Source organism: Centropristis striata, chromosome 14 (genome assembly GCF_030273125.1).
Source record: "Centropristis striata isolate RG_2023a ecotype Rhode Island chromosome 14, C.striata_1.0, whole genome shotgun sequence".
NCBI lineage: Eukaryota > Metazoa > Chordata > Actinopteri > Perciformes > Serranidae > Centropristis > Centropristis striata.
The window spans coordinates 18,655,209-18,682,477 of NC_081530.1; the positions used below are offsets into that span (position 1 = coordinate 18,655,209).

Here is a 27,269-nt window from a genome sequence, read left to right on the forward strand (position 1 = left end):
CTTAATTTGTTTTATGCACTATGGGAGTTGCAGTCTAATTTCGTTGTGCTATGTACAATGATAATAAAGGCTATTCTATTCTATTCTATTCTATTCTATATTTGTTCTAAACTATTAATAATGGTTATAATAATAGTATAAGATAAAATGTTTAATGCAAATACCAATATAACCCTCAGGCATCTGCTGTAGCTGTTAATTTTATTTTATAGTTTAAATTGGACCTATCACAATATCAGATTTTCATTACACAATTATGATGACGATTTTATCTCAATATTTTTTGAAATTTTAAGGGGGGGAAGTGATCTTTACCTTTGCTTATTTTATTTCCATTGTAAAATAAACTACTTAAAATACTATACTCACCCAAGATGTATTTTTCCTTCTTTTTTGAATGTTTTTAAAGGTTTAGATTGGAAATATCAGCCTAATGAAAAACAATTAGTTTCAACAATATATTGTATTTCTGCTTTACAACTCTGTACACAACCCCTCAGACTGGGAACCACTGCAGATATGTATTAAACTTCTCATTAGGATATAAATATGTTCCAATTTGGCTCCACACTGACAAAAGACACCATTAAAATACTCCTTAAATCATCATAATAAAATTATATAATAATATAAAGTCTGTCAAAGGGCGTTTCTGCATAATTTGTACTGACATGTACTGATACTTTAAGGACTTATATCTGATTATGACCTACTTCTGAACATATTTGACATATGGATGCAGGGTTTTTACTTAAAATTTAGAATTTTACACTGTCGTATTGCTACTTTTACTTGGAATTATATCACTGCATGTACATTTCTATAATATCCATTAATTTATGAGATTTCCGGTGTTAGACTGCTTAAATATGTCTAACTTGACGAGGCTGTAGCTCCCTCCTCTTCTTCCACCGAGGGAAATCCGTCAGGAAATACCAACTGTGGAAAACAACGTCACGTCCGGTAAACTTTTTCTCAACTATTTACGTCATGTTTTGAAATAACTGTAATTCAGATTGTAGTTTTCTATCGTGTCCTGTCCATCCAGGTATTAGATTAAAAATTAAAATTATTAAATTGTTCTTTTGTCTTCTTTTTATACAAAGTATGACAGGAGCTAATAAAAGCCACAGTGTATTCATCTGAATATACACACTCCATACTGTAGATGTCTCCAGAATCCACATATATGATTTCTAACAGCAGCTCCATAAGTAAACCATAGAAGAAAATAACCAGGAAATGTTGCACTTCAACATGAGTTGTTTTCCAGAAAGAAATTGATGGAGCTGCCAGCAACAAACAGGTGAGAATTTATAATAAATATAATAACCCCTACATGCTTTAATCTAAGGTGGTTTGTTTTGGTGAAGCAGCAGTATTATATGTGTTTCCTCGCAGATTGCAGCAGGTGTGACTCAGTACTGGATCTTCACTCTTGTGTTGAATTAATATGGAAAAGGTGATCAGCTGCTTTAAGAAGAGTCCGGATGCTGTGGCCAGGCTCGTCTGCTTCCCCTGGGCAGGTGGAGGCTCCATGCACTATGCACGCTGGGGAAACGTCCTCAGCAGCTCCATAGAAGGTAACTGCACTTTGCACTGGTTATCTATAATATGTGCTTTATATTCACACAAAAAAATTCTGTGAAATTTAACTTAATTTTATGCCACTAGACTAACATTTTGGGCTTTCAAATTAATTCATTCATTATCCTTAACCGCTTATCCGCACTCGGGTAATTATTATTATTATTTTTATAGTTTTAGCTTTGTAAATATATATAGCAATAATTTTTTTATTTTATTTTATTTTTTTCCGATTTTGGAAGTTGACCTAAGCTTTTATAACACATCTATAATAAATTGAAACCCATTAAAAACCATAATTTTTGATCCCACAGCCATTACAGTATAAAATAATGCATTTTATTATACCAGGCTTTCATTCAGAGTTCTGACTTTAAAAATGTATACATTTTTTTATTATTAATTGAGGTAATGGGGCAAAAAAAAAAATCTTGTTTTTTTCAGTTAATGCTGCTCTATTATGGAGCACTGCAATGTTTGATGTAATGCAACAATATCTATAAGACTAGTTTTTTAATACTTTTTTTATACAAAAGCATGAAAAAATATAAAAAGAAAATCATCGACTGATGTTAGTTAAAAAAATTAAATTACATTTTTAAGTGAAAAATAGCATTAATAAATGTTTTTTTTAAAATAGCAATTCTAAAACAGGATATTTTCAGCCTCTAAGGTAAGAAGTTGGATTTTTTTTCTTTTTAATTTGACACTGCATAAAAACATTTAAATGCATTAAAATATTTTTTGTTGCTAATCATTGACACATACCAGCCAGTAAAAAATACCCCTTGCATTAGTATACAGAAAATGATTATGCCAGTAATAATTTTGTAAATAAACAAAAGGCATTTACAGTGTAAAATTTTTGAAAATTAATGAACATTTGGTAGTTTTGATAGAGACTGATGTGGAAACGTGGAAAATAATGCATCAAATTTTTCTGGCAGTATTTTGACACTGGCATTTTTTTGTCCTCTGAGGACACCAGACCAACTGTGAGGCACAAGTGTTAAAATGATATCCTTGTACTGTGACAGCAAAGTCTAGACATGTTACAATATGATTATACTTCTTTGTCACTTTCAGTGTTTGCTGTCAAGCTTCCAGGCAGAGAGAGTCGAGCAAAAGAGCCGTTCTTTCAGAGCATGCAGCAGATCGTGGACGAGGTGATCGGTGTGTTGTTACCGGCGCTGAAAGAGAAGCCGTTTGCTCTGTTTGGACACAGGTATGACAACAATAAAGATTTTAAAAGTAACAACCTGCCTTTTCTCATAACGTCTGCACTCTCCTCCTGCTGTTTCAGTTTCGGTGCATTCACCAGTTTCGCCGTGGCCGATGCTCTGAAGAGACAGCACAACCTGGAACCGGTTCACATCTTCCTCTCTGGTGCCTCTGCACCTTATGTGAGTTTATTTGTTACATTTAACTGTATTTAGGCAGGACTATCCATGCAGTATCAGTCAGTATTAATATATATAGTATGTACTAATGTCCAGATTTCAGTTTATGTTCAATTCTTTGCACATTTCTTAAAAATGAATCATAGAGCAGGTAACTAAACCTTCATTATAAGGCTGAAAATGTGCCTGATTTACATAATATTAATACTTTTTTTAGTGAGGTAAATCAGTCAGTCCAGTTGTGATATGTTCGGTGCAATACTGCCATAAGAAAAATAAAAAATCATTGCATTTAATCCATCACAGTTCACAGGCCAGTTTTTTAAATTTATTTATATATATATATATTTATTGCCTCCTTTATTTTATATATAAAACAACCTAAGTGACGTCATTCTGCAGCACGACCAGAGTACTTTTACCTCTGATATTTTATATATACTATATTTTGATGCTGATACTTTTGTACTTCTACTTCAGTATGTTTTGAATGCAGGACTTTTACTTGTAGTGGAGTAATTTCACAGTGTGGTATTAGTACTTTTATTGAAATAAGGGATCTGAATATTTCTTCCACCACTGATACACTTATAGTTGGGACTGTTTAATATAAGACAAGGGTTTGGTGTTGATGATATATATTATGTACATCTTGCAGTCAGAGACGCGTATCAAAGCCCCAAAGAGAAGCGAGTTATCTGACGACGATTTTCTCAAGTGGATGATTTCGATCGGAGGAACTCCTCCAGAGCTGCTGGCGAACCCTGAGGTCCTGAAGCTCTTCCTTCCTGCGCTGAAGGCCGACCTGCACGTTGTGGAGAACTACAGGTGAGCTGATGGCTTTGTTCCCTTACGGCGAAACACGACCGGTGAAAACATTGTTTTTTCATGCACTGGTCAATTTTTGAGGTTTTGGGCTATTTTTTTCCCTTAACATATCTTCTCTCAGGATCGTGGAAAGAAAACATTAAAACAAACTTCAGTTTTATTCCTAACTATATTCTGAAGGTTTTTGCAGAGAGCTTTGTCTTTATATCATTCAACCCCTGATTTTTAGAATGTTTTTGTTCCTAAAAACATGGCAAAAATAGATTTCTTTAAATGGCTTTTGACAGTATTTGGTGATTTCTGAAATGATAAAAGAAGATATCACAACCTCCTTCACAACTTTGAATGTATTATGTCAAAAAAATACAGATGAACAGATGTTCACACCTAATTTGCATAGCTTAACATTATATTTCAGACAACTTGTAATGCAAACAAATATTGTCTTTATGTAAATAACAAACCGGGGAAGTTTCATCATGATATATATAAGTTATATAAAAACGACCCTATTCATCTGGAGTATCTCCTCTTAATTGAATCCGTTTTTACATAATTTACATACATAACATAACATACATTTTAAATTATTTGTGATAAACACTCTTTGCAGGCCACAGTTGAGTACATATATGTATTTAAAGGGCACTTATTCAATGCATAAGCGTGAATAAATTAAAAAACTACAACAAATGTCTGTAGTAAGTGGAGTTTCTGACTTTCCTGCAGGTGCAACCAGCCAGACAGTCCGCTCCTCTCCTGCCCCGTCACGTGTTTTGATGGAAAGGAGGACATTCCTCACGACTTACAAGGTCAGTCCTCTCGTGTCCTGCAGCCCTCGCTTTATCACTCTACTCTACTATAGACAGGGATCGTGCAGCTTTCTACATGCTCAATATCAGTTTCTTGGTTTTTACTTTTGTCTGGGTTTAGCAGAAACACAAATAATCCTGTTTAAAACAAAAGAAAAACTACTCAGGGACTCTCTATCTCCTGAAAACAAGCAAATACTTTAACATAATATTGTACTGTATGTTCATGTGTTTTAGCTTGGAAAAGCATCACGTCAGGTGATTTCACTGTCAGGATGTTCGATGGATCTCATTTCTACCTGAAGGATTCTGGAAATGAAAGGATTATATTGGACTACATCACAAAGCAGGTGGAAACATCAGAAATGGACTATTTATAATGAAATCACTGTTTATATTGTATCTAATGACTTAAATGTTGTTTTTTTACTAATTCATTGTGATGGAAATAAATTCTCAATATATTTCATGCATTAAAAATGAACAGGTTAAACTATATCAAATAGAGAAAAGCGTATGTGGCATTTTAGTGAATTATTTAAGTAGCTGTGAATTTATTTTCTAGTAATTTTTTACTTGATACACAGTGTAAATGACTCCACAAATACGTATTTTTCTTAAATTTTTAATTTCTAAATCCACATTTTAAATTCTTATACATCAGACCACAGGCACATATAATATATGTTTCTGTTTGCTTGTGCGTAGATTTGAGATATTGGAAATGTCCACAAAATCTTCATTTGTGAATAAATATAATTATCATATATGTGAATTTTTTTTTACAATGGTTTCATTCTTCAAGTTTAATATTCCAGTTCTGTTCTGAGGCAAATAAGAAAACACGCAAAAATGTTAAAATTCAGATTAAAGAGATTATTTTCATATCACTCTTAATTAAATTTATCATCTTTATAAACAACATAAATATCTACAATCTTTAAAAATGCTTTCTGCATCACATTCAGGGATTCAAAAAGGTCTGATTTTCAATGTCTGACTGGTTTTCTTAGAGCCAGTGGAGAAAATATGACAATGTTCAACGTGCTGGTGAATAAAAGCCACTCAGGGTCTCTGGCTCCTCTGTGCTCAGTGAGGAGTGAAGTTAGAACAGGATAAGCTGAAGACAAAGGCACAAAGGTTGTGGGACTGTGAATGTTTCTTCTAAAGACTTGGAGTGAGATTAAGCAACGCCACGGAAAAGAAAACATTCCCTAGTCAATATTTTGACGTTTCAAAGTCTGAGGTGAAGAGAAGGTGAGATGCTGCTACATGTGGCTACCGTCTCTGTGAGAGGGAGGCTGTGGAGGGGGAGGAGGAGGAGGAGGAGGTGGACGCGGCTCGTTGCCCCACTGCTGCGTGTTGGGAATGTCGGCCTGAGCGAAGGAGTCGGTGGAGCGAGTGCTGGTGCGGAGAGGAGCCAGGCGCCGCAGGTTGCTGGGCGTCCACGGCAGCCTCAGCTGGGCCATCTGCGACGGAGCCACCATGCTGCTGTCGAGCTCCGCCTCCGCCAGCCACGGAGGGATCTCCACCGCTGACATGGGGTCCAGCTCCGGCATGAAGGCCGGGTTCTCGATTCCAGCTGAAAGAGAGAAAGAAACTGATAAGTGAATCAAGACACTGGTGAAAAGTAACTACATTTACTTAAGGTTAAGATTAAGATTTCCTTTATTAGCCCCACAGCGGGGAAATTTCAAGTGTTACAGCAGCAAAGTGGACAGCAAAAACCAATAAATAGTACACAGAAACAAAACTAGAAATATAAGCAAATAAACAAGTAAAAAAATGTAATAAAATAGTAGCAATTTACAATATAAACAAGTAGAAATATATAAAAAGTATTAACAATTAAAAAAAACAAAAAAAACTTTAGGAACATCTAAACAATGTAGACGGAGTCAGCAGTTGGATATGGATCATTGCACAGATAATATTGCACGTACAGTCATGGGAAAAATTATTAGACCACCCCTGTCTTCTCCTTGCTTTAAAGATAACAACAAAAATAGCTCATAAGAGTTTAATTTAAGAGCTGATATCTAGCCATAATGACTTTGGTTATTATCAAGAAAACCATGGAAAATGTCTAGATATCAGCTCTTAAATTAAACTCTTATGAGCTATATATATATTTGTCCAAACAAATGTACCTTAAGTGTCATTAAAATGAACAAGAAATTGAAGAAAACAAGGGTCTAATAATGTATTCCATGACTGTATCAGTTAATTTATAGAAACATTGTACAGTGTTTATAGTGCAGTGATTGTCAATGTCTGATTTGTGTTGTCTACTGGGAGCAGTGCTGTACTAAAGTAGTCTTGGGCACAGAATTTCTTTTTTTTTTTTACTTTCCACTGCATGTTTGATCCAAATATTATACACTTTACTCCGCTACATTTATTTGACACCTTTACTTACTTTTCTGATTTAATTTTTACATGAACTAGAATACAGTTTACATGAAGAATACATGAAGGTTTTGTCCTAAACTCGTGATTGGTTATAAACTAATGAGAACATAGTTATGAATATTATTAGACATGATGGATTTATTTTACCTCCAGCTCTGTATGTGACCCTCATGGGGAACGAACTGCCGGACGCCTCAAAACCAGAGGCGCTGTCTACCTCTGAGAACTCAAAATCTAGAAAAAAAACAACAACAACAACAACAACCACAACAGGGCTGTCATGAAGCACTTTGATAATTGGTCTTATGTGTAGTTTTTTAAACTGAAACACAGATACAAACCTTCATCACCAGAATGGTAACTTCTACTTTTGTCCATTGATTTTCCATTTGGCAACTGCAGGGGGTAGAATAGTCAATTTATTTCTTCTTAAACAAAGTTACAAAATGTCAAAAGCAAAACCATTATACACATTTGTTTTATATATTATAAAAAACATTATTTAATTATACATGTTATATAAGAAGCTCTCAAAATACATGTTTTGACTGTTACGACCGAGTATTATTTGCAATTTTTTGTTCTAGTGCCGAATTTTGGTATAAAATCAAACTGGTATCTTTTTATTATGTTACTTTATTAAATATAATCATGTTTCCTGCAAAAATCTGTTTAGATTTAACATAAGAAACCAAAGCTTACACGATATAAATTTGTGATTAAATTATGATTTAAATCAGGGACTATTTTAACATTAAATATATTTTATTTTAAGATTATAAATCTATCTAGATATTTGATGACTATTTCTTGATACACCAATTAGTTGCTACCAAAAAACTATTGAGGTTTCATATCCAGCCCTTTTGGATTCCTTTAATGTTTTACTGTATCATAAACATTACCTTCTGCGGCTGGTCTTTCTTTTGGTGCTTGCTTATTGTCTTTGGTGGAGCCACACCCATCTTCGCAGACTTGAAGGACTCCAAACGACTCCTCATGGTCCTCTGGAAGATCTCCTGCACTTCCCCTTCGTCTTTGTTGACATCGAAATGTGTCCTGCTGTACCTGTGCCGGTGCTACACGCCAGAAAAAAAGGAGTAAAATAAAAAAAGAGTCAGAATGAGAGGAGGAGAAACGATCTCTAACTTTTAACTCATTCAGAAAGTTGATCAGAAGTTTTAGACATTGTTTTTAAAGGGACACTCCGACTCCGACCTGTAAAAACAGCTGTTTAAATTCTTCTGTTGATTCCAAAGAGTTTGAAAAACTAACGCTGATAAAGGTTTATTTTGCATTACAATCTGAGTGTCTAGGGTTTTATAGATGTGGGCAATTAGAAAGCAGGTGGCGAAGCATTATAGGAAATGTAGGATACAGCACAGCAGTCGGACGCCATAGCTTTCTCATCGCAAACTGGCTCAATACCTAACCATTTAATTGAAAAAATAGCTTCCCTTCCTACACACAAATGTTGGGTTGGGAATGTAATGTAAAGCTTGAGCCTGGCAGCCATTTTTGCTCAGACTTGACTAAGGAATTCCCTGCTAGAGATAACGAAAAACAGGACATAAGGCATAATAAGGACTATAGATCAGGATATTTAGACCTTAGACCCTAGACCTTAAATCTGTCTCCTGCGAGTTATTTTACTACATAAAAGTGAAATCAAATGTCATGAAAGCAGTCTGTATTGTGATGTGACTGGAAATGCTCACTTGTTTCCTGCCCTTGTACAGATGCTGCTGCAGCAGGTGGTGACTGTTTACATCCTCTGACTCCCTCATACCGTTCATGGTCTGCTCGTGCATTTCCAGGCTCACTGTGGGCACCGGGTCTCTTCTACAGCAGGAAAAAACATTGTGTCAGTTACTTTAATACGTCTTTATTACACTCAAAGCACAGCTAAGAATTTATGCCTCTAATACAAACTGCTGTGACTGCTTGTGGTCACCAGAGAGCAGCATCTGAGCAGCCCAACCCTAATTATCAACTTCTAAATAGTAAATATGTTTTTGGTGTATGATTTTTAAATATGCTTGTATTTAGGTGGGGTTGGGATAGATAAAGGGAATAGTGTACAGCTGGTTATTGGTTAGAGGAATTGTGCTTTTCTTTGATATGTAGGCAAGAATATTGGCAGGTGATGTTATTAAAGTTATAGAATTTTCATTGTTTTTAATTAATTCATTGATTGATTTATTCATATATCTTTTATTGTTTTGCCTTATTTTTGTTTGTTTTATTTTATTTTATCTATTACTATTATTACTATTTATTATTGTAATTTTTATTTATTTAATTTTATGTAATTACATTTAATTTCTTTATTATTAGAACAATTTTTTAAAACTATATTCTTGGGTATTTTTTATTGCTTTTATTATGAGTATTATGATAATTTATATTATTTTAATAAATTATTATAAATTAGTATTTCTTTCTTTTTTTTAATTAATATTATACTTTGTAGAGTGTTCTTCTTTTGTGTTTTTGACTTCATGTTTGCAAGGGAAGAAATCAGGGCAATAACATGTCATCTTTGAAAATAGATACTCCACAATAAAACACTTTAAATGAAATATGCATGTATGTAGACAACCTTGCAGCCTCTGTGATTGTGGCGTTAAACTGGTACGAGCATTTACTCACCTGTCACCTGGCAACGTTGTATCGTAATCGTCTGACGTGTCGGCCATGATGTCGGGCATGACCTCGGAGAAATCGTCACCAAACTTCTTCTTGAAGTCGACGGTCGCCTTTTCGTTGCGGACAAACTCCAGAGAGCCTCTACGCTCACCCTGCAACATCACAGCCAGAGGACTTTCTTTACCAACTGTTTCTTTTAATGCCATTAACAAAATACACGTTAACGTATACTTGAAACACATGAAGCATTTGACCCTCACCTCCGCCACGTAGCTCATAGCGTCCTTGAGGTTCAGCTGATGGAAGACGTTGAAGACGTAGTCGCGGTTCTTCCTCACCGACGGCTTCATCAAAACCCTCGACATCCAATTGTCCTCAAAGTGATTCCACCTTCACAGCAATAGAAGAGATCTTTGTAGCTTTATTCAAACAGTAAATCACATGACAAATCTTTTTAAATCTTTACATACTTGTCTCTCATGTAGTTGTGTCCTATTTGTCCAGATATGTCTTCTATGGCAACAAGCATGTGATCAAACACCTGAAAATCAAGAAGAGATGGTTTATAACCATTGGACTGCAGCCTGGTGTTTCTTATTGATGCTTAATCTTGAGCTCTACCTTGCTCTGCAATTTCTCTATGAGCGTGAGCTCCGTTACAGCAGCTCTCTTAACTTTCAGCCACTTCACCAGAGGTTTCATCGTCATTCCCTGCAACAGAAAAAGTACCAAATGCCTTTTTTTTTAAAGAATTGAGCGTTCTACAACAGGGGTCTCAAACTCAAATTACCTGGGGGCCGCTGGAGGCAGTATCAAAATGACCAAAAAAAGACACAAAATGACCCAAAAAAGACAGAATTACTAAAAAAAGACACAAAATGATAGAAAAAAACTAAATTACTTGAAAAAGACACAAAATGACCAAAAAAAAGACACAAAATGACTGAAAAACACTAAATTACTTAAAAAAAGACACAAAGTTACCAAAAATAGACACAAAATTACCAAAAAAAGACACAAAATTAAATTACATAACATTTCCACTTCTTCCGGTAACAACAACACGGCAGAAAATAAACTCCAGCTTGTGCAATAAAGGGACCCTCCACACACAAAACGGTAAAGTGCCATTCATATAAAACTCACATTAAACTTTAATATCAAGGTGAGGGCCACAAAATATTGTCACAAGGGCCACAATTGGCCCGCGGTGCGCGAGTTTGAGACCCATGTTCTACAATGTAATTTAGCAGATGCTTTTATCCAAAGCAACGTACATTTCTACTGAGGTTTGTTAAAGAAGCTTTGAATGTCTGTTGTAATATTCTATTGTCATGACAATAAAAAAGTCCTCAATTAAAATAAAATGATTAATTCAATTATATAAGAGAAATCAGCTTTCTTTGACATCTTTCTGCAGTCGTGCACATACATGATATGATATATTTAAACATTTTTTTAAAGACTTAAGCTATTTAGTTGATAATGTTAGAGCCAAAAATGATTTTTCTATATTGTGGTTATACATTAAATGTAATCTATGATGGTGTTAGATTGCTGCTACACACACCACTTTAATACAGATGCATGTCTCCCTTTGTGTGCAGCAAACTGGAGAGCAAACAGTTTTTTGACCACAATGAAAATGTTATTATTGAACTACTTAACGGCAACAAACCGTAATATGTTGTAGTTGTTCCAATTAATTTTGACTTTTGGACTTTTAGAAAACGCTCTGGAGTTATGGAAAATGTTTGGATGACGTGATTCTGAAACAATCCTTCGCAGCCGCCACTGGAATTTAAGTAGTAGTAATAGTTTAATACTAATGATATTAGTAGCCTCATTTTTATCTGCAACTTTGCAGAAATAGTGGGTTTAAACATAATGGATTGACGTGCATAAAAACGGCCCATACAAGCCCATTTCATTGAATGTAAACAATCTCTTTAGGAAGAAGTAGGCATTGAACAACAAAAAACTGTGCAGCATTTGAATATTGATATTCAGAATAGAGATTCAAGCAATTAATGTGCCAAATTAAGCTATTATGTGTTCTGGAAAACTACAAAAAAACAAATGTATGAATACACTATTTTAGCTCGGTTACAAGTCAGAAAAGTGTTTACCTGAAGGATGACAGTGAAGTACACGACAATGAGAGTCGTGCAGACCATCAGATTCTTCTCCTTTATCTTGTTCCCGTCCAGCATCGTAGCCAGGCCGTACGCCACAGCCCCTCGCAGGCCACCATAGCTCATAATCACCTGATCCATAAACTCCAAGGGGACCAGCCTGAACTTGTTCAGGATCCAGGTGAGGAAAAAGACACCTGTCGTACACAAACAAAGACTTTTTTCGTGTCCTCTGACATCATTGACATCATGTGTATTTTTTATTTCCAAATTGGAAAAAAAATTATTTTTCTTTTTCTTCTCCATTCTTAGTTGTTTTTCAAAGGATTGTGAAATGGAATAATAATCTGAACGGGAGACAAGAACTTGCCACCTGTTTTTAATTTTCTTCTTTATAAAACCCAACATAAATGAGATTTAGGTTTTTTTTTGGGTTGACTTTTAATTTTAAATAATATTTTTTACTTTGTACTCAAAGGAATATTAATCACAGTGGTATTCTTTTATTTATTTTCAGAATGGTTTTGCAAATAAAGTCTTCGTTGGCACTCAAAACTGACAGCAAAAGACAAAAGAATCTCACCGATGAATCTGTACACAAAGATGAAGAGGAGCGTGAGGAGGATGAAGCCCGTGTTCCAAACCCAGATTGTCTTGTCGATGGCCGAGATGCCGAGGAACACGAAGACGATGGTTTCTGACCCGTTGGCTAAAACCTTCATGACATATCTGACTGTGGTGACAGACCTCTCGTCCATGTTTGCATTGATGTATTTCTGGCAGCACATGCCACAGAAGACGATCCTACAGACAAAAACATAGAAATAAATTAAATATGTCTCAACATTTTAAGCCTGGAAAAACTGCCAGCAGTAGGATGCAGATATCTGCCGTGGGTTTCTTTCAGCTCCTTTAAAATATGCAGACAATGATAATAAAACCAAGTGTTTATTCATCAAATCATGCCAAAACATTAGTGGATCAGTACATGTAAGGTAAGGAATGAAACTGCAGCTGTTCAGGTTCATAACGAGACCAAACTTTTTTTATGGATGCCACTTTTTGAGCTGCAAAAAAGACCAAAATGTGGACTGAAACTGACAATGTTAGGCTTGTTTTTAGCCAAGTGTATGGCAGAAATTACTTTCACTTGTGATTTTGTTGCAAATGCAATTTCTTGTAAAATTCAGTTAAAACAGTCAATCAAACAGGTTTTTAAAAAAGTATGAATCACTGCAATCAAGTCCTTGAAAATGCAGTCATAATTTTGCACAAAAAAGATTAGGCTGATGGGTCCAGCAGAAAGCAGACGGACACAGAAATAGTGGAACAAATGAGGTGTTTTTCATGGATGACTCACGACAGGATGGCAGACAGTGAGAGCATCTCAGCGGTCAGGTACGAGAGGTATCCCAAGACGAATACGAAGCCCGGCTCAATGATCTGGATGTTTTTAGTGCATCTGGTCACAAGAGAGATCAGCAGGCCGAACACAAAGCCCATCAGTGAACCGCCGAACGCCACCACAAAGAAGGAAACTGCAGAGAGAGAAAAGTGGATAAAAGTTATTTTCCTCTTATCCAGTATAACTAGTGAACAGTAAAACATTCTCACATTCTTCACTATTAATGTGTAAATAAATGTCACTCCTTACTTATTCCTTTAATGATCTCCACAGCATTAATTTTGGCTCCTCCTAGTGACACAAACGCATCAAATACATTGAAGAGCACCTAAGAAAGGAGGAAGAAAATTAAAAAAATGTATCTTTAGGAGGAATGATAAGGGAAAGAATGAAAGACTAGACTGATCTACATGTTTCTTCTTGTAATTTTTCCTTAATTGCAGCTCCTATATTGTCTTTGAATTGCCTGTCACAAGATTTCTTCAAATTCCTGTGATTTGGGCCAATAATATCAATTCACAGCTACCTTGGTGGGTTCAGACTTTTCAGTTTATGCTGGCATAGAGTGAATATCTCTCCTGAAATAGTTTGGAAATTGTGTACTATTGGTTATTATATTAAGGTTTCGGACAAACTAAAAAATCTCATATACTGTCTTTAGTATGGCATTTTGCATGAAGTCATTGCCATGTCCCGGTAGAATGAAAGAAGAACTGGAAACTAAACAGCATTGTGCAGGAATTATTATATATTTTGTGCAGATTTCTGACATCTAGTGTCTGAAACCATAGTGTGGATGTGGCTGAAACCTCTGATGATTACCACGTAAAACAATAACAACAGTGCAATAAAGTTTTCAGTGAACATCAGAGAGGTCAGAGTCGGTCATTAGAAAGGTGTGTAAAGATGAAAGCTTGTTATTCCCTTTCACCCCTCATTGTAGTTTCAGGAAATGAATAAAGTGGAATTTTATGATCATAACACATACTGGCAATAATTCTTATTCAATCAACTTCCTCAAAGAGCAGTTTGATTTGATTGACCAGTGAAAGTTCAGGCAAGTTGACAAGACCTCAGACAGGGTAAAAGTCCTCACTTTGAAGTGCACAATATTTGCACTCTTCCCACTTCATGTCTTGGAAGTGTACTTTCTGATGATGGATGTGTCAGCAAACTCTCAAACTGTTCTGCTTCTCAGGTGACATTTCAAAAAAACAAAAAACAAATATTGTAGCGCACGAACCACCGTCACGCCGTCGTTGAGCAGCGACTCTCCAAACACCATGATGAAGAGGACCTCGTTGACGTGGACTTGCTCAAATACGGCGATGACAGCTACGGGGTCCACAGCAGCGATCAGACTGCCGAACAGAAGATACTGCAGCAGGCCGATGTCCAGGTCACCTGCAGCACAGCAAGAGACACACAAGTTTGAGTGACCAAGCCCTTTAACCGCCCTATTATTAACTAGCAGGTCCTTCTAAATCAATCCTGACTCTGAATAAATTTGATATTTATAGCCAAACCAGCTCAATTAATACAGAAGTACAGATTGGGACAGAAAAGAAACCTGAATGGAGAAACATCACATGCAGATGCTTCTGTTGCACCAGGGCTCACTGAATGGTTTGGTGAGTATTAAAATTATGTGAATAAAATGTTACAGCCTCCACAGTCACGTTATCCAACACACTTTGGCTTTGTTGTAATCCTACACCCATTACAGAAATATATTACAGATATAACAGAAAAAAACTGGAAAATTGTTCTCAAAATGCCACTCATTTGGACTAGAGATGTATAGGAGTAGGACCTTTTATATTGTTTATTTATGTTGTTTCTGAGAATTGATACACTGTTCATGAAAACAAACTGTTGTATTCATGAAATTAGTTACAAAATGAATAGAATATATAGTAAAAACAATGACAAGGGCAGAAATAATAATTTAAACCTGGGCAAATCTCCAACTTTACCTCTAGATACTGAACCAGCCTGAGGAAGGATCATTTTATTGCTTCTCAAATCAGCACAAAACAGTTTTCAGCTGTGCTAACATAATGCTCAGGTGTTTTAATGATCAATGAGCCTTTCAACATTATAAACGTGGATTAACACAAATTGCCGCTGTAACACAAGACAATATGTAATAGATATTTCATAAGAAAATCAGCCGTTTCCAGCTTTAATAGTCATTTACCAAATTAACAATGTCTAGACTGTATGTTTGATCAATTTAATGTTATTTTAATTTTCAAAAAACTGTGCTTCTCTTTCAAAAATAAGGGCATTTTTAAGTGACCCCAAAGTTTTGAGCGGAAGTCTATGATGAAAGTTTGATATACAGTATGATTAATGCCCATTTTATCTTTTACTCTTGTTTTCTTTTTCCCCAAAATGATCCTGACCCTTTTACTATGAGGTGAAAGTCTCGTACCCATGGCTCCGCCCTTGTGACACCCCCACAGTGACAGCCCCAAGCTGGCGGCGTTCCAGCAGGTCCCGATGACGGCGTAGACCAGGATGGCGCCCATGTTGCTGAAGAAGAGCTTGTTCGGCATGGAGTAGCCTGCGTCCAGGATGATTTGAGGCAACAGGTAGAAGAAGAACACGGTCGGGGTCAGCGTGAAGGTCTGCTTGTTGTCCGCGCCCCAAATTATCCCTCCCAGAATGAAGCCGAAGCAGATGAGCAGGGCGCTCTCCGGGATTATGGCGGTCACATGGTGGTTGGCTTCGATGACTGAGGAGAGGAGAGGAGAGGAGAAGAGAAGAGAAGAGAAGATTTTCTTGAATAAAAACAAATTAAATCTACTGTGAGTCTGTAGTGGGGTCCTACACAACATTAGTGTTACTTTTGTGTCCTAATTATACAATCAAACAGAATGGGTTGGAGAAAAATAACTTTTCACACTGTAATCAAAAATATTTTATTGCAAGTACAACAAAAATGGGATTAAAATGTATTACTGCAAAAAAATCCAAAAGTTTTGTTAACAAATCCTAAAGTTTTTGCTTGCTGTTGAGCTGAGTCTTGTGGGCGCTCCCGCTTCTTTTCCATGAAATTCACAACTCTCCACAACATCTCCCGTTTACTATCAGTGGATTCTGCCAAGCTGTTTCACATCTGTCAGCGTTAAGTCCCGCCCACAATATTCAGCTCATCAGCAAACACATTTTTTGATCCACACAATACACTTTTAATCACAAACGTATTCCACTTTTTAAAACATTTTCTTGATTGCGGTGTTTGGTCTGTTTGATTGCAAAATAAAGGAACAAAGGTAACCACATAAAACCAGCAAGTGCAGATTAATAATAACCAACAACGAGACTTGAAAGAAAGATCTAACTGACAAAGTTTAAAACATATTGCATCATAACTAAACCATAAAACTAAACTCTTTGAGAGGTTGCAAAATTTGCAAATCATCAACTGTTGCACTCGACTGAGAAAGTGCCACTTTTTTGCTCTGGGCGTATGATTAACCAGCATGGTGGCGTGTATGAAGGTTTCTAAATCTCTGTGCGTAACTAAAGACAGACTTTTGCTTAAGGTTACGTGACTTAATGGTCTGACAAAGTGTCACTAAAGCTTATTTAATAATCAAACCTACTGAACCAGTGTTGATTTCTCTCTGCAGCCCACAAAGCGAAACTACTGTTGTGCTGATTTGTTCCATTCAAAAGTCGTTGAAGATTAAGTTAAGGTAGCTTTGGATGAAGGTCTGTTACATTTCAATGCTGTGTTTATATTTGTGCAGGAGAGTGGAACCAAGAGAAGATAAGTGAACAAGTAGAAGATCAGTGTTAACTGCAAATTTGATGCATCTTGCACCTTTTTTTTGCAGAGGAAGATAGCAAAGTTGAATGTTAACAGGTCACTTTGTTTAACTTTTATTGAGTGAAGTTTTACTTTTTTCTTCATTTGTGAGTATGTTTCTCTCAATCAAAAGCAGAAGAATGCATTAAAAAAGGTCTGCAGCAGAATCATAGACTCCACAGAAGTCTGTCTTTATATATACAGCCATGGAAAAAATATTATTTTTCTTTAATTTCTTGTTCATTTTAATGCCTGTTACAACTTAAAGTACATTTGTTTGGACAAATATATAAAAATATCTGATATCAAGCCCTTTTCCATGGTTTATTCATAATAACCAAAATTATTATCAAGAAAGCCATGGAAAATGTCTAGATATCAGCTCTTAAATTAAACTCTGATGAGCTATTTTTGTTGTTATCATTGTATTTGTCCAAACAAATGTACCTTTAGTTGTACCAGGCATTAAAATGAACAAGAAATTGAAGAAAAAGGGAGGTCTAAATATTTTTTTCCATGACCGTATTTAGCAAAATCACCCCTGCACCTCAAATCTTTTCTTCTGGTTTCTGCTTTAAATGACCAGAAAACCAACAGATACAAACACTCCTTCAGCCATTTCACTGCTAAAAAAGGTAATATCAGCTTGTCCACTCAACCACGCTTAGTAAACATGACTTTTAATTTATTTTAATTTACTCTTTTATAATATTAAGTATTTATTGTCTACTGTGTGCTTTGTTCTTATGCTACTGTTTGTTACTACTGTTCCTTTATGATGCAAATAAAGTTCTGCTTGACTTGATCTCTTTTCACTTCTTTCAGCTCACAGGTCACACAAGCTCACAAGTTTTGTTGTGATTATAAAAAAAAGCCTATAACTCTTGACAATCTGTGAACAATCATGCATAAAAACAGAAAAAACTTCTGTTCTCAGGAACAGGATGCCGCGTTGATAACTCTGCTGCAGTAAGTGACACTGTTTGTTACAATATTAGAGGCGTATCAGAATGAGATTTAAAGAACTCCCTTTTCCAAAACTAAAGTATTTGCACAGTTAGAGGTCAAGTTAAAAGTTGGAACAGTTTTCTTTATCTCACCCCACAGATTTATGTATTTGTGGTTTTGTTTGTTCTTGCACTTTGAACGAATTAAAATCTAACAAAAGTAATGTGGTTATCTGCTGATAGTCATTTTCCTCATGAGCCCTATAAATTAATCAATTCTGTCTTCTGTCTTAAATTCTGAGCAGAAAAAAATCGATCAAAATGAGCTTTCATCTTAACATCAAGTGTCTAAAGTTGAGAATTAATGCGAGTGATTCATGCGCATGCAAACATGTGGAAGATCAGAATAACACAGAATAACATTGTAATTATTTGACATTGGGTTGGTCAAAAAAAGCTCAACATTATCTTGTTTGAAAGAGGAATCTGTCGGACTGCAACATCCAAACTATGCATGACATAACAAGCCAACACTTTGCTATTTTCTAACTTCTAATCTCATAAGATCAATCATCATATGCCAGTGACAAAACAGTGGTAAACATTAACCTCTTAGAACCACCTGCCCAGGTAAGTTTAGTGATAGGAGAAAAATAGGATTAGACCAAGAAGAAAAGTGAGCCAAAGCTTTTAACAGAAGAAATGTAAGGCTTTTATACAAGTTTGAAGCTTCATTTTAAAGGTAAGATCTTTTAGTTTCTTCTTGTGGATAAAACACAACCGGAACTGCATCTGTTAAAAAGACAACACTGTTTTAAAGTCTAACTCATGCCTACCCTTACCCACTGGGAGGCAGGTAGGTTTTAAGAGGATAAATATATCATCTTTGTACAGTTTTTCAAATGTCAAATTATTGCATTCTGATTTATTTACGTTTTAGATAATATCCCAACTAAAAACAATCAAAGCTTACATAAATTACAGTTTAGGCACAACGCTTTTAAATGCAGCAACAAACTTGTTAAAACTTCAAATGTACAAAAATTCCAGTATATACAGTCATGGAAAAAAATGATTAGACCACCCTTGTTTTCTCCAATTTCTTGAAAATGATTTTGGAAGAAAACCATGGAAAATGGCTACATATCAGCTCTTAAATTAAACTCTTATGAGCTATTTTGGTTGTTATCATTATATTTGTCCAAACAAATGTACCTTTAGTTGCACCAGGTATTAAAATTAACAAGAAATTGTAGAAAACAATGGTAAAAAAATGTTTTCCATGACTGTAGACAAAGAATTTGTGTTATTGTCACAATTGATCACGATTCAGCTATTTGAGTCATTATTGGTCTGATATATGAGCATCGGTGCATCCCTATTGATGGTCCTGTCTGGTGTCTCTTTATCTGCCTGTTCTGTTTTTGTAAAACACAAACAAATAAACATAAAAAAGTAAAAAATGTCAATTACATACCCAGTTTGGCCAAACCAGCTACAAATATCCATAATACAATGATATAAGGGGTTTCCACATGGTGCCACTTAAAGGTCACGATGGGTATTCCTGTGAGGAGACTGGAGCCGTGGCCGTGTTCAGTCTGATTTGAGTTCAATTTGGACTCGGGCGGCGGCTTCAGGGGGGACACCACATCCCCGTTCACAGTCGTGACCCCTGAGACGAGGCAGATCAGTAACACTGACCCCAAGAGCCAGGTGTGTGCATGTCCACGGCGTTGCATTTGTTCAAAGAGTGAAAAAAGAGCCAAAGAAATTATCTCAGATGTGAAGGGGATGAAGTGTCTGTACCGAGGACGGACTGAAGTGGCCGACAGTGTGTCACACCTCCTTATCCCTCCTTACTCACTCTTATTTACTTTCACTATCTTTCCACTACTCTGCCCCTCTAGTGCTCCATCTTTCTATCTCAGTCAGTCTGTAACTTTGTGTCCTCTCAGTCTGTGGTCAGCAGCGGTGCAGCCAATTCAGAAGTGTGCAGAATGTTGGACTCAGCCTTTTATATGTACAGTATCTCCTCTATGACCAAGGTTGTGTGTGTGTGTGTGTGTGTGTGTGTGTGTGTTGGAGGATTATCAGGGGGAGTAACGGATGTCTAAGAAAGATCTTCAGTTACTCAGTCACGTTTGAAACACTCACTAGGCGCATTACTTTGTTTGTGCTTTCCGGGCCTTTAACACATCAACGTCTGTCATGACACATTTTCTGTGTGTGTGTGTGTGTGTGTGTGTGTGGGTGGGTGTGTGTGTGTGTATGTGTGTGTGTGTGGGAGTAAGTGATGGAGCAGAGGTCATTTGACGTTGAATGAATACCTGTGTGTGTTTGGGAACATTTCCACCAGCTGCGTCTCCCAGCTTTGTGCTGAGTAATGATTGACGCTGACGTTACTCAATCCTGGTTAAAGAATCCCAAGTTCTTTGACGTGAGAGAGATGACAAAACTGTCCTCCAGCAGTCCCAAAATATACTTCTGCTATGTTATAACAAAGCTATGATTCACTTAGTAAACATGTTCCTTTGTTATTTCCTTAATTCTTTTTTGTTTTCTGACCATTTTTGTACAACGACTTCTATTGCACGTCTGTCCGTCCTGGGAGATGGATCCCTCCTCTGTCTCTCTCCCTCAGGTTTCTTCTTCTTTTTCCCCTGTTAAAAGGGTTTTTGAGGAGTTTTTCCCTGGCTGATGTGAGGGTCTAAGGACAGATGGTGTTGTACCATGTAGATTCTGTAAAGCCCTTTGAGGCAAATCTGTCATTTGTGATTTTGGGCTATATAAATAAAATTGACTTGACTTGACTTATCCATTCTCGATATGAATAAAATTGCAGAATTCAGCATCAAATGTGTGTCACAAATGGTATCAACCCAAACATTTCTGCAACAACTTATGGGACATGGTTGAACATTGACTTCAAAGGGACACATATTTATATTATTATAATATTATATTATATTATACTTGTACAACTTAATAGGTTGGATGAATGTATAAATTAATTAATTAAGTCATGTTTATTAGATATAGAAATATAAGTAATATTAGATATTATTTTGACCAGAACAACTTGACCCACAGTGTTGAGCTGCAGCTTTCTGATGATGTCCACCACTTCTATGTGGTATTTATAGTTGACCTGCTATCTCCCCCTAAACATCCACTCCCCACAACCCCCAATTCTCAATAAAAAGGACTTGGAATTATAAGAGGTTAAATGACCACTACATTAAGTTCTCTCCAAAGTGAAGGTAGATCAGTCTACTTACAGTACTTACAGTACATACTGTACTTATTCCCATAAGCAGTGGTTCACTGAACTTGTTGCGTTATGATTGGATGATTTTTTAGAGCCAGGTGTCCTGTCCTGTTTGAGCAGTACAATGGACAATTGCTTCATTAACAAGATGGACTGGTTTGTGGATTTGATTACTCTCACGCAGGCAGGTGCGCACCACTATCAGAGAAAAAAATCAGAGTACATAACTGAATATATAAATATATATGAAACTCCGTAACAGTTACTGCCGTAAACAGTCTTTATAAAAACATTTATCTGCACAGTCAAGCATTAACTTCCCTTTCCAGCCTTATCAACTACTGGCCTAATATATCTTTCTAAACAGTGGCTTTCTAAACCGTTAAATCATTTTAAAGTGGACACAGCTCTGTGCACATGTTTGGTCGCTCACAGAGGTCAAATTCACTATAAAAAATAGGTCATTTTCAGTCTGGTAAATACAGTAAAAATACAGTTAAGGATTGTTGCGTTAATGTTTGTCAGGCTGCTGTGAAAAATATGTTTGCTCAATGAAATGTGTCAGAAAATGCTTCAGTGTAACAAATGCTGATAAAATGACATTTTACTACTATATTTCCAGCTGATGCTAGTCAGTTTGAGGAGTTTCAAATAAGTAAAACAATAAAATAAACCTAAATTACAACATCACAAACATTATATGGGGTCAATAACCAACAAAATAGATCACTTTACAGCTCCCAAAACTTTCTCAGATGTATGATAATATAGTATTTGTTTGATCATTTTGCCTTCTGTACAATGAACAATTAATAATGCCATAATGTGCAATAATTACACAATTTTGTGACGCTTACAATTAGTAGTTGTTTTTAGTCTGCACTGACTCATTTAAAAAAATAATAATAATTTGGAGGCATGATCTGATTAGAAAAAATATCATATACGAAAAGTACGCTAGTTTAACATTCCTATCTGGTAATAAAACATCTTGGTCGCCCCCTGGTGGCCAGATGCAATATAAGCCGTAAATCCTGCTCCTCTTTGTTATGGATGAGACACGGGCCAAACCAAAAAAATAAAATAAAATACATGTCAAATACATTTTTCACAATAAATGGATTCTGATGTTACTTCAAATGTTAATTTCTCTGATTTGAAGTTTGATTTTGATTACGGTACTTATTTGATGCCATGAACCGGAGGTGTAATGTCATGATTGACAGCTGTGATCGACTCACAATTGGTTGGGTGGGAGTATATGCAGGACAAATTTATATACATCACTACGGTGCAGACTCTGGCTCCAAATGACACCACCAGCACAAGATGACATCGCCCGTTTCGAGAACATTTTAGCTTCATTTTTGTACAGTGGGAGGAAGAGGAGGTCTTGGAGGAGAGATCTTGGGGATCAGGAACACTGGAAGTGACGGTAAATGTGAAAAGATTTGAAAAGAAAAACTTCTAAAATGTGGAATACTAAATGTCTCCACATGAGGTGAGTTCAGATAAGTTATGATTAACAGGTGAAAAGGAAGCTTTCCAACCCGTGACATACAGTGATGGAAAAAAGGATTAGACCACCCTTGTTTTCTCATTGCTTTCTTGTTCATTTAATGCCTGGTACAACTAAAGGTACATTTGTTTGGACAAATATAATGGTAACAACAAAAAAAGCTCATAATAGTTTAATTTAAGAGCTGATATCTAGTCTAGCTATTATTGTTGTTATCATTATATTTGTCCAAACAAATGTACCTTTAGTTGTACCAGGCATTAAAACGAACAATACATTGAAGAAAAACGAGGGTGGTCTAATAATTTTTTCCATGACTGTACATTAACCTAACCATTTATTGTCCATTGTCCTTTAGTTAACACAGAGCAGAGGGACCAGACTGCAGTGAGGAGAAAGAAAGAAAGCTCACATTGTAAATCAGCAAAGAGGAAATGAGATCTGAAGAAAATTGGTGCCATTGTCTGCACTTCTGCAAACTATGATGAGTAAGTATAAAGTCAACATTAATAGTGTGCACATATTGTTTGAGTTTATGCAAGATGACTTTAAGAAACAATATGTTTCAGGTCCTTGAAAGACCGTTTGTTTTTTTAAACTAAAAAAGTGTGTATGTCCAGTTTAAACATATTTAAAGAAAGAAATGGTTTCCAGCTGCAGGACAATCAACAGTCTTATTATCTCTGTATCCATAAAACTTCAATCCTTATATGAAACAGCAGATTTAATGATTGCATTTCAGGTACGTCCTCTAGTCTCCGTGCAAATGTTTGCTTTCCATGTAGCCTTTGTTATTTATAGTGTTTTTCTTTAAACAATTTCAAGTGTGAACTCAAACCCTCCTCAATGATATCTGCACTGTCATGCAATCGTTCTAATCCAGGAAAATTGTTAAAATCCCATACTTCTTTCTGAATTATACACATAGGTGCAAGGCTTTCAGAAATAAATTAAGAAAAAGGAAATGTCTGCACACTTTTACCATGCCACAAGAGTTTAATAATGACGTTATTACTTATAATAACATTTTGATTCAACATGGACCTGACAAAGACTGAATTTTTGTCATTATTAAACATTTGTGGCAATAAGTAAGTGAACAAGTATTACGTTTTTCTGTAAAAACTCATACTTATAAGTCATTTTTTGGATTCAAACACATTTAAACAAAGTTTCATCAAATTTTAAGTATCTAACCTTCGAACATGCACCATTTAGACGCATTTATTTTCATAAAAACTAAACAAATGTCAGTTGCTGCAATAGCATCTAATAAATCCAAACATCACATATTTCTTTGTTATCACCAATAACCTCTTGTGCAAGTCACTGTCAGGACAAACATGGCTGTAACATTTTGACAGCAGATTAACACTGGAGCTGATCCGTCTACTGTAACTACTTGCAGACTTGAAAAAAACACACTTGAGTTGTGTCTTATTTCATTGTTTGTTCATCAACATCAGCCATTTCCTGCATTATATACAGACGGCCACAGTCCCATATTTATGTCAGAGGAGGTGTACACAAACACATGCACACACACACACACACACACACACACACACACATGAATGCATGCTCACTCATTTACATTGTCCACAATGCCACAATCCATTTGCGTCTGTTGTGTATACATGAAATACTAATGACCATGTTCTAGGACAAGACAAGTACTCTGGCTTCATCCGGTGAGATATTTTACAGAGGTCAAGCTCTCCTCAGGCCCCCATATATGTCTAATTCTTTATTAAAGAGGTAGATTTTGACAAAATCCAATCAAAGTGTCAAATGCAGACAACTTAGAAAACACATAACATGACTCACAGTACCACAAATTGATACCTATTTTACAGACAAAACCCAAAACCTTGGAATGAGGATGATGGTATAAATACATTGACATTATAGCGATTTTCTACCACTACAGACTGAGTCAGCAACCCTTTAAAGTCCCCCTCCAGACAACTATGTAAAAACATTCTGCTGTGATTAATATGGTGTTTAACCCTCTAAGAACTGCACAATTGCCAGCAATCCTGGCCAACATTAGTGTCTTCAGAGGCTTTAGCAGGCTTAGTTTTAAAGAGAGTGAATGTACCATATGAAACTAGACAAGCTAATGAATCTATTGGCACCAAACATGTCTTGATATATAGTCAGGAAGAGGGTGAAATAATGCTCCAAAGTAGCTTTTACCAAACCTCTCCTGTAGAAACAGTGGTGCATGTTTTAGATCTCGCCCTGCTTCAACACAGTTGAATCAAATCATGAACTCGTTATAAACTCCTGACGCTGCTTGATTAATTGAATCAGCTGTGTTGGTTCAGGGAGGGATCTAAAAACATGCAGGACAAGTGGCACTCCAGGAGAGGATTGGGAAACGCTGCTCCAAAGTCAGGCTATATTTTGACTATGGGTTCTATTGGTACCAACAAGTCTCCCCTTTACAGACATGGCCACTTAATCCTAATCCAATGCAGTTTGGATACTATAGACAAGTACCTCCTACTCTAACAAAGTACTTCTTACACAGCTGCTATTAACCAGTTTTACCTTGAAAATGTGAATTCTGCATTTACCAACTAATTACAATCTAATGTCACCTCTAATGTCACAGGTTTATGTGAAATATGCTAAACTAAGTTTGAAGATCACACTTAACGTCAACTATTTCGATAATTGATTAATCAGTTAAAGTAATGTTTTAAGCAAAAAAAAAGTAACAAAAGTTTGATTTCAGCTTCTTAAATGGGTATATTTTCAGATATTTTTTTCTGAAAACATTTGAGTTGTAAACAAAATAAGACATTTAAGTACGTTGTCTTCGGCTTTGGAAAACACTGACTGTGATTGATTTTTCACAAATTTTTGAGATTTTATAGACCAAACAACTAATTCATTATTATTGATTAATCACGATAACAATCAAATCAACAGATTAATTGAGAAGTTATCGTTAGTTTTAGCCCTTCATTACTATTAAAATAGGTGTTTTAGGTGTACTTCAGATAACCAGACTTGGTAGGACTCACTTATTTTACAGAGCCAGCAGACCAGGATCCACAGGGCTACCAGGTACGGGGTGGACACATGGTGCCACTTCCAGCTCACAATAGGTAGAGTGGTGATGGGCCCTCCTCCGTGACCTCCATCATGCCCAGAGTCGTGCCCGGTGTCATGCCCGGTGTCGTGGCCAGTGCTGGAATTTGGGGTGGTCTCTTGATGGTCGCCTGTGTCTCCACCGCCCGTGTCAGTGCCATGTTCTGCTTCGTCACTGGCCAGGCTCGGGCATCTGGACACCATCAGCAACATGCAGAGAAAAAGTACAAATCTCCATGAAGCTGCCATGTTTTTCGGGGAAATTGCTCCACAAACTCTCACTGTAACTGATTGTTATTTAGACTCAAGTTCCTCAGGTCAACCGCAGATTATGAGTCTTTCATTTCTTTCCTGTATCTCCTCCTTCCCTCTCAGGTCACTTTGTTGTGACTTAAGTCCACATCTTTGTCTGGCCTGAGCATTGTGGCCCCCCCAACCCTCTGCTAAGGATACAGCTATTTACAGCAGGTGAGGCTCAACCCATTCTGATGCTCGTCTGTCTCCTCCCACCCTGAACCCAGACCAGCTAGTTTGGCCACTTTACTCAATGGAAGATTTGTTGCTCTCTTCCTTTACTTTATTATTGGTGATTAGATGCTTTATAAGCAGGTTTTAAATCGTTTTACACTCAAATACTCAAAATCCACAAATTTTAGAGGAAATATCTTGTTTGAAAAAAACTTTTACAAACAATAAACTCAATAAGAACTTCTTTAATGTCAGGTATTTGTTCCTTCATCCAACATCTTATTTTCTTAGTTTCTTCGTTTTGACCATGACTATTTTTACTTGTCATGTTAAACCGGCATGTCGCCGATTTTACTAATCATCTACTATTGATGAGGAGTATTACTCAGTCATAGTGTCTATTTGAAAAGCAAGTGATGGAATTAAACAATTAATACATTAGTCAATCGACAGAACATTAACCAGCAACTACTTTTGATACCTGATTGACCTTTTTTTTATTTTTTTTATTAGAAAATATTCGCGACTTCCAGCCTGTCAGTTGTAATTATTCGGTGCTTTTTTTTTGTCTTCTGTAATCGTAAACAGAAAACACAAATTATTAATCTATAAATACTTGGCAGATTCATTAATAATGAAAAGATTGGTTATTTACAGCTCTCAACTGGTGATGTGGAGTACAAAGACATGAGAGTCATCTCCATAAACAGATATCTGCATGCGAAATCTGTAGGAAATAGAAGATTTTAGTAAGAGGTGCGTTCTGGTTTCCGATTGTAGCCCAGAGTCTGTTTCGGCTGCGTGCAGATAAACAGTCTGTGGTGGAGAGTTAAAGAAGCCAAATGCGATCTCTGAATACATTGGCTATTTTCTGAGGGTGATTTAGCTTTTTATTTTCTTTTTGATGCAGTGAT

The 27,269-nt window shown here is 36.2% G+C and overlaps 2 protein-coding genes across 2 annotated transcripts; one reads left to right on the plus strand and one right to left on the minus strand.

Moving 5' to 3' along the window:
- Nucleotides 1–1,202: 1,202 nt before the first annotated feature.
- On the plus strand, nt 1,203–5,107 carry olah (oleoyl-ACP hydrolase). Its single transcript, XM_059349324.1, has 7 exons — nt 1,203–1,306; nt 1,402–1,583; nt 2,674–2,812; nt 2,891–2,990; nt 3,646–3,815; nt 4,545–4,627; nt 4,865–5,107. Exons 2-7 carry the CDS (start codon nt 1,454–1,456, stop codon nt 5,005–5,007), a joined length of 765 nt encoding a protein of 254 aa, XP_059205307.1. The 5' UTR covers nt 1,203–1,306; nt 1,402–1,453; the 3' UTR covers nt 5,008–5,107.
- A 74-nt stretch (nt 5,108–5,181) lies between these two features.
- Nucleotides 5,182–26,136, minus strand: slc9a3.2 (solute carrier family 9 member A3, tandem duplicate 2). The gene is made up of 16 exons (XM_059349325.1): nt 25,821–26,136; nt 15,666–15,968; nt 14,472–14,632; nt 13,478–13,556; nt 13,184–13,361; nt 12,407–12,627; nt 11,818–12,020; nt 10,310–10,399; nt 10,159–10,229; nt 9,949–10,078; nt 9,692–9,840; nt 8,758–8,881; nt 7,945–8,118; nt 7,381–7,435; nt 7,187–7,273; nt 5,182–6,209 (listed from the first exon to the last, which is right to left on the minus strand). The coding sequence occupies exons 1-16, from the start codon at nt 26,134–26,136 to the stop codon at nt 5,896–5,898; spliced, it is 2,655 nt and encodes an 884-aa protein (XP_059205308.1). The 3' UTR covers nt 5,182–5,895.
- Between the last annotated feature and the right edge of the window lie 1,133 nt (nt 26,137–27,269).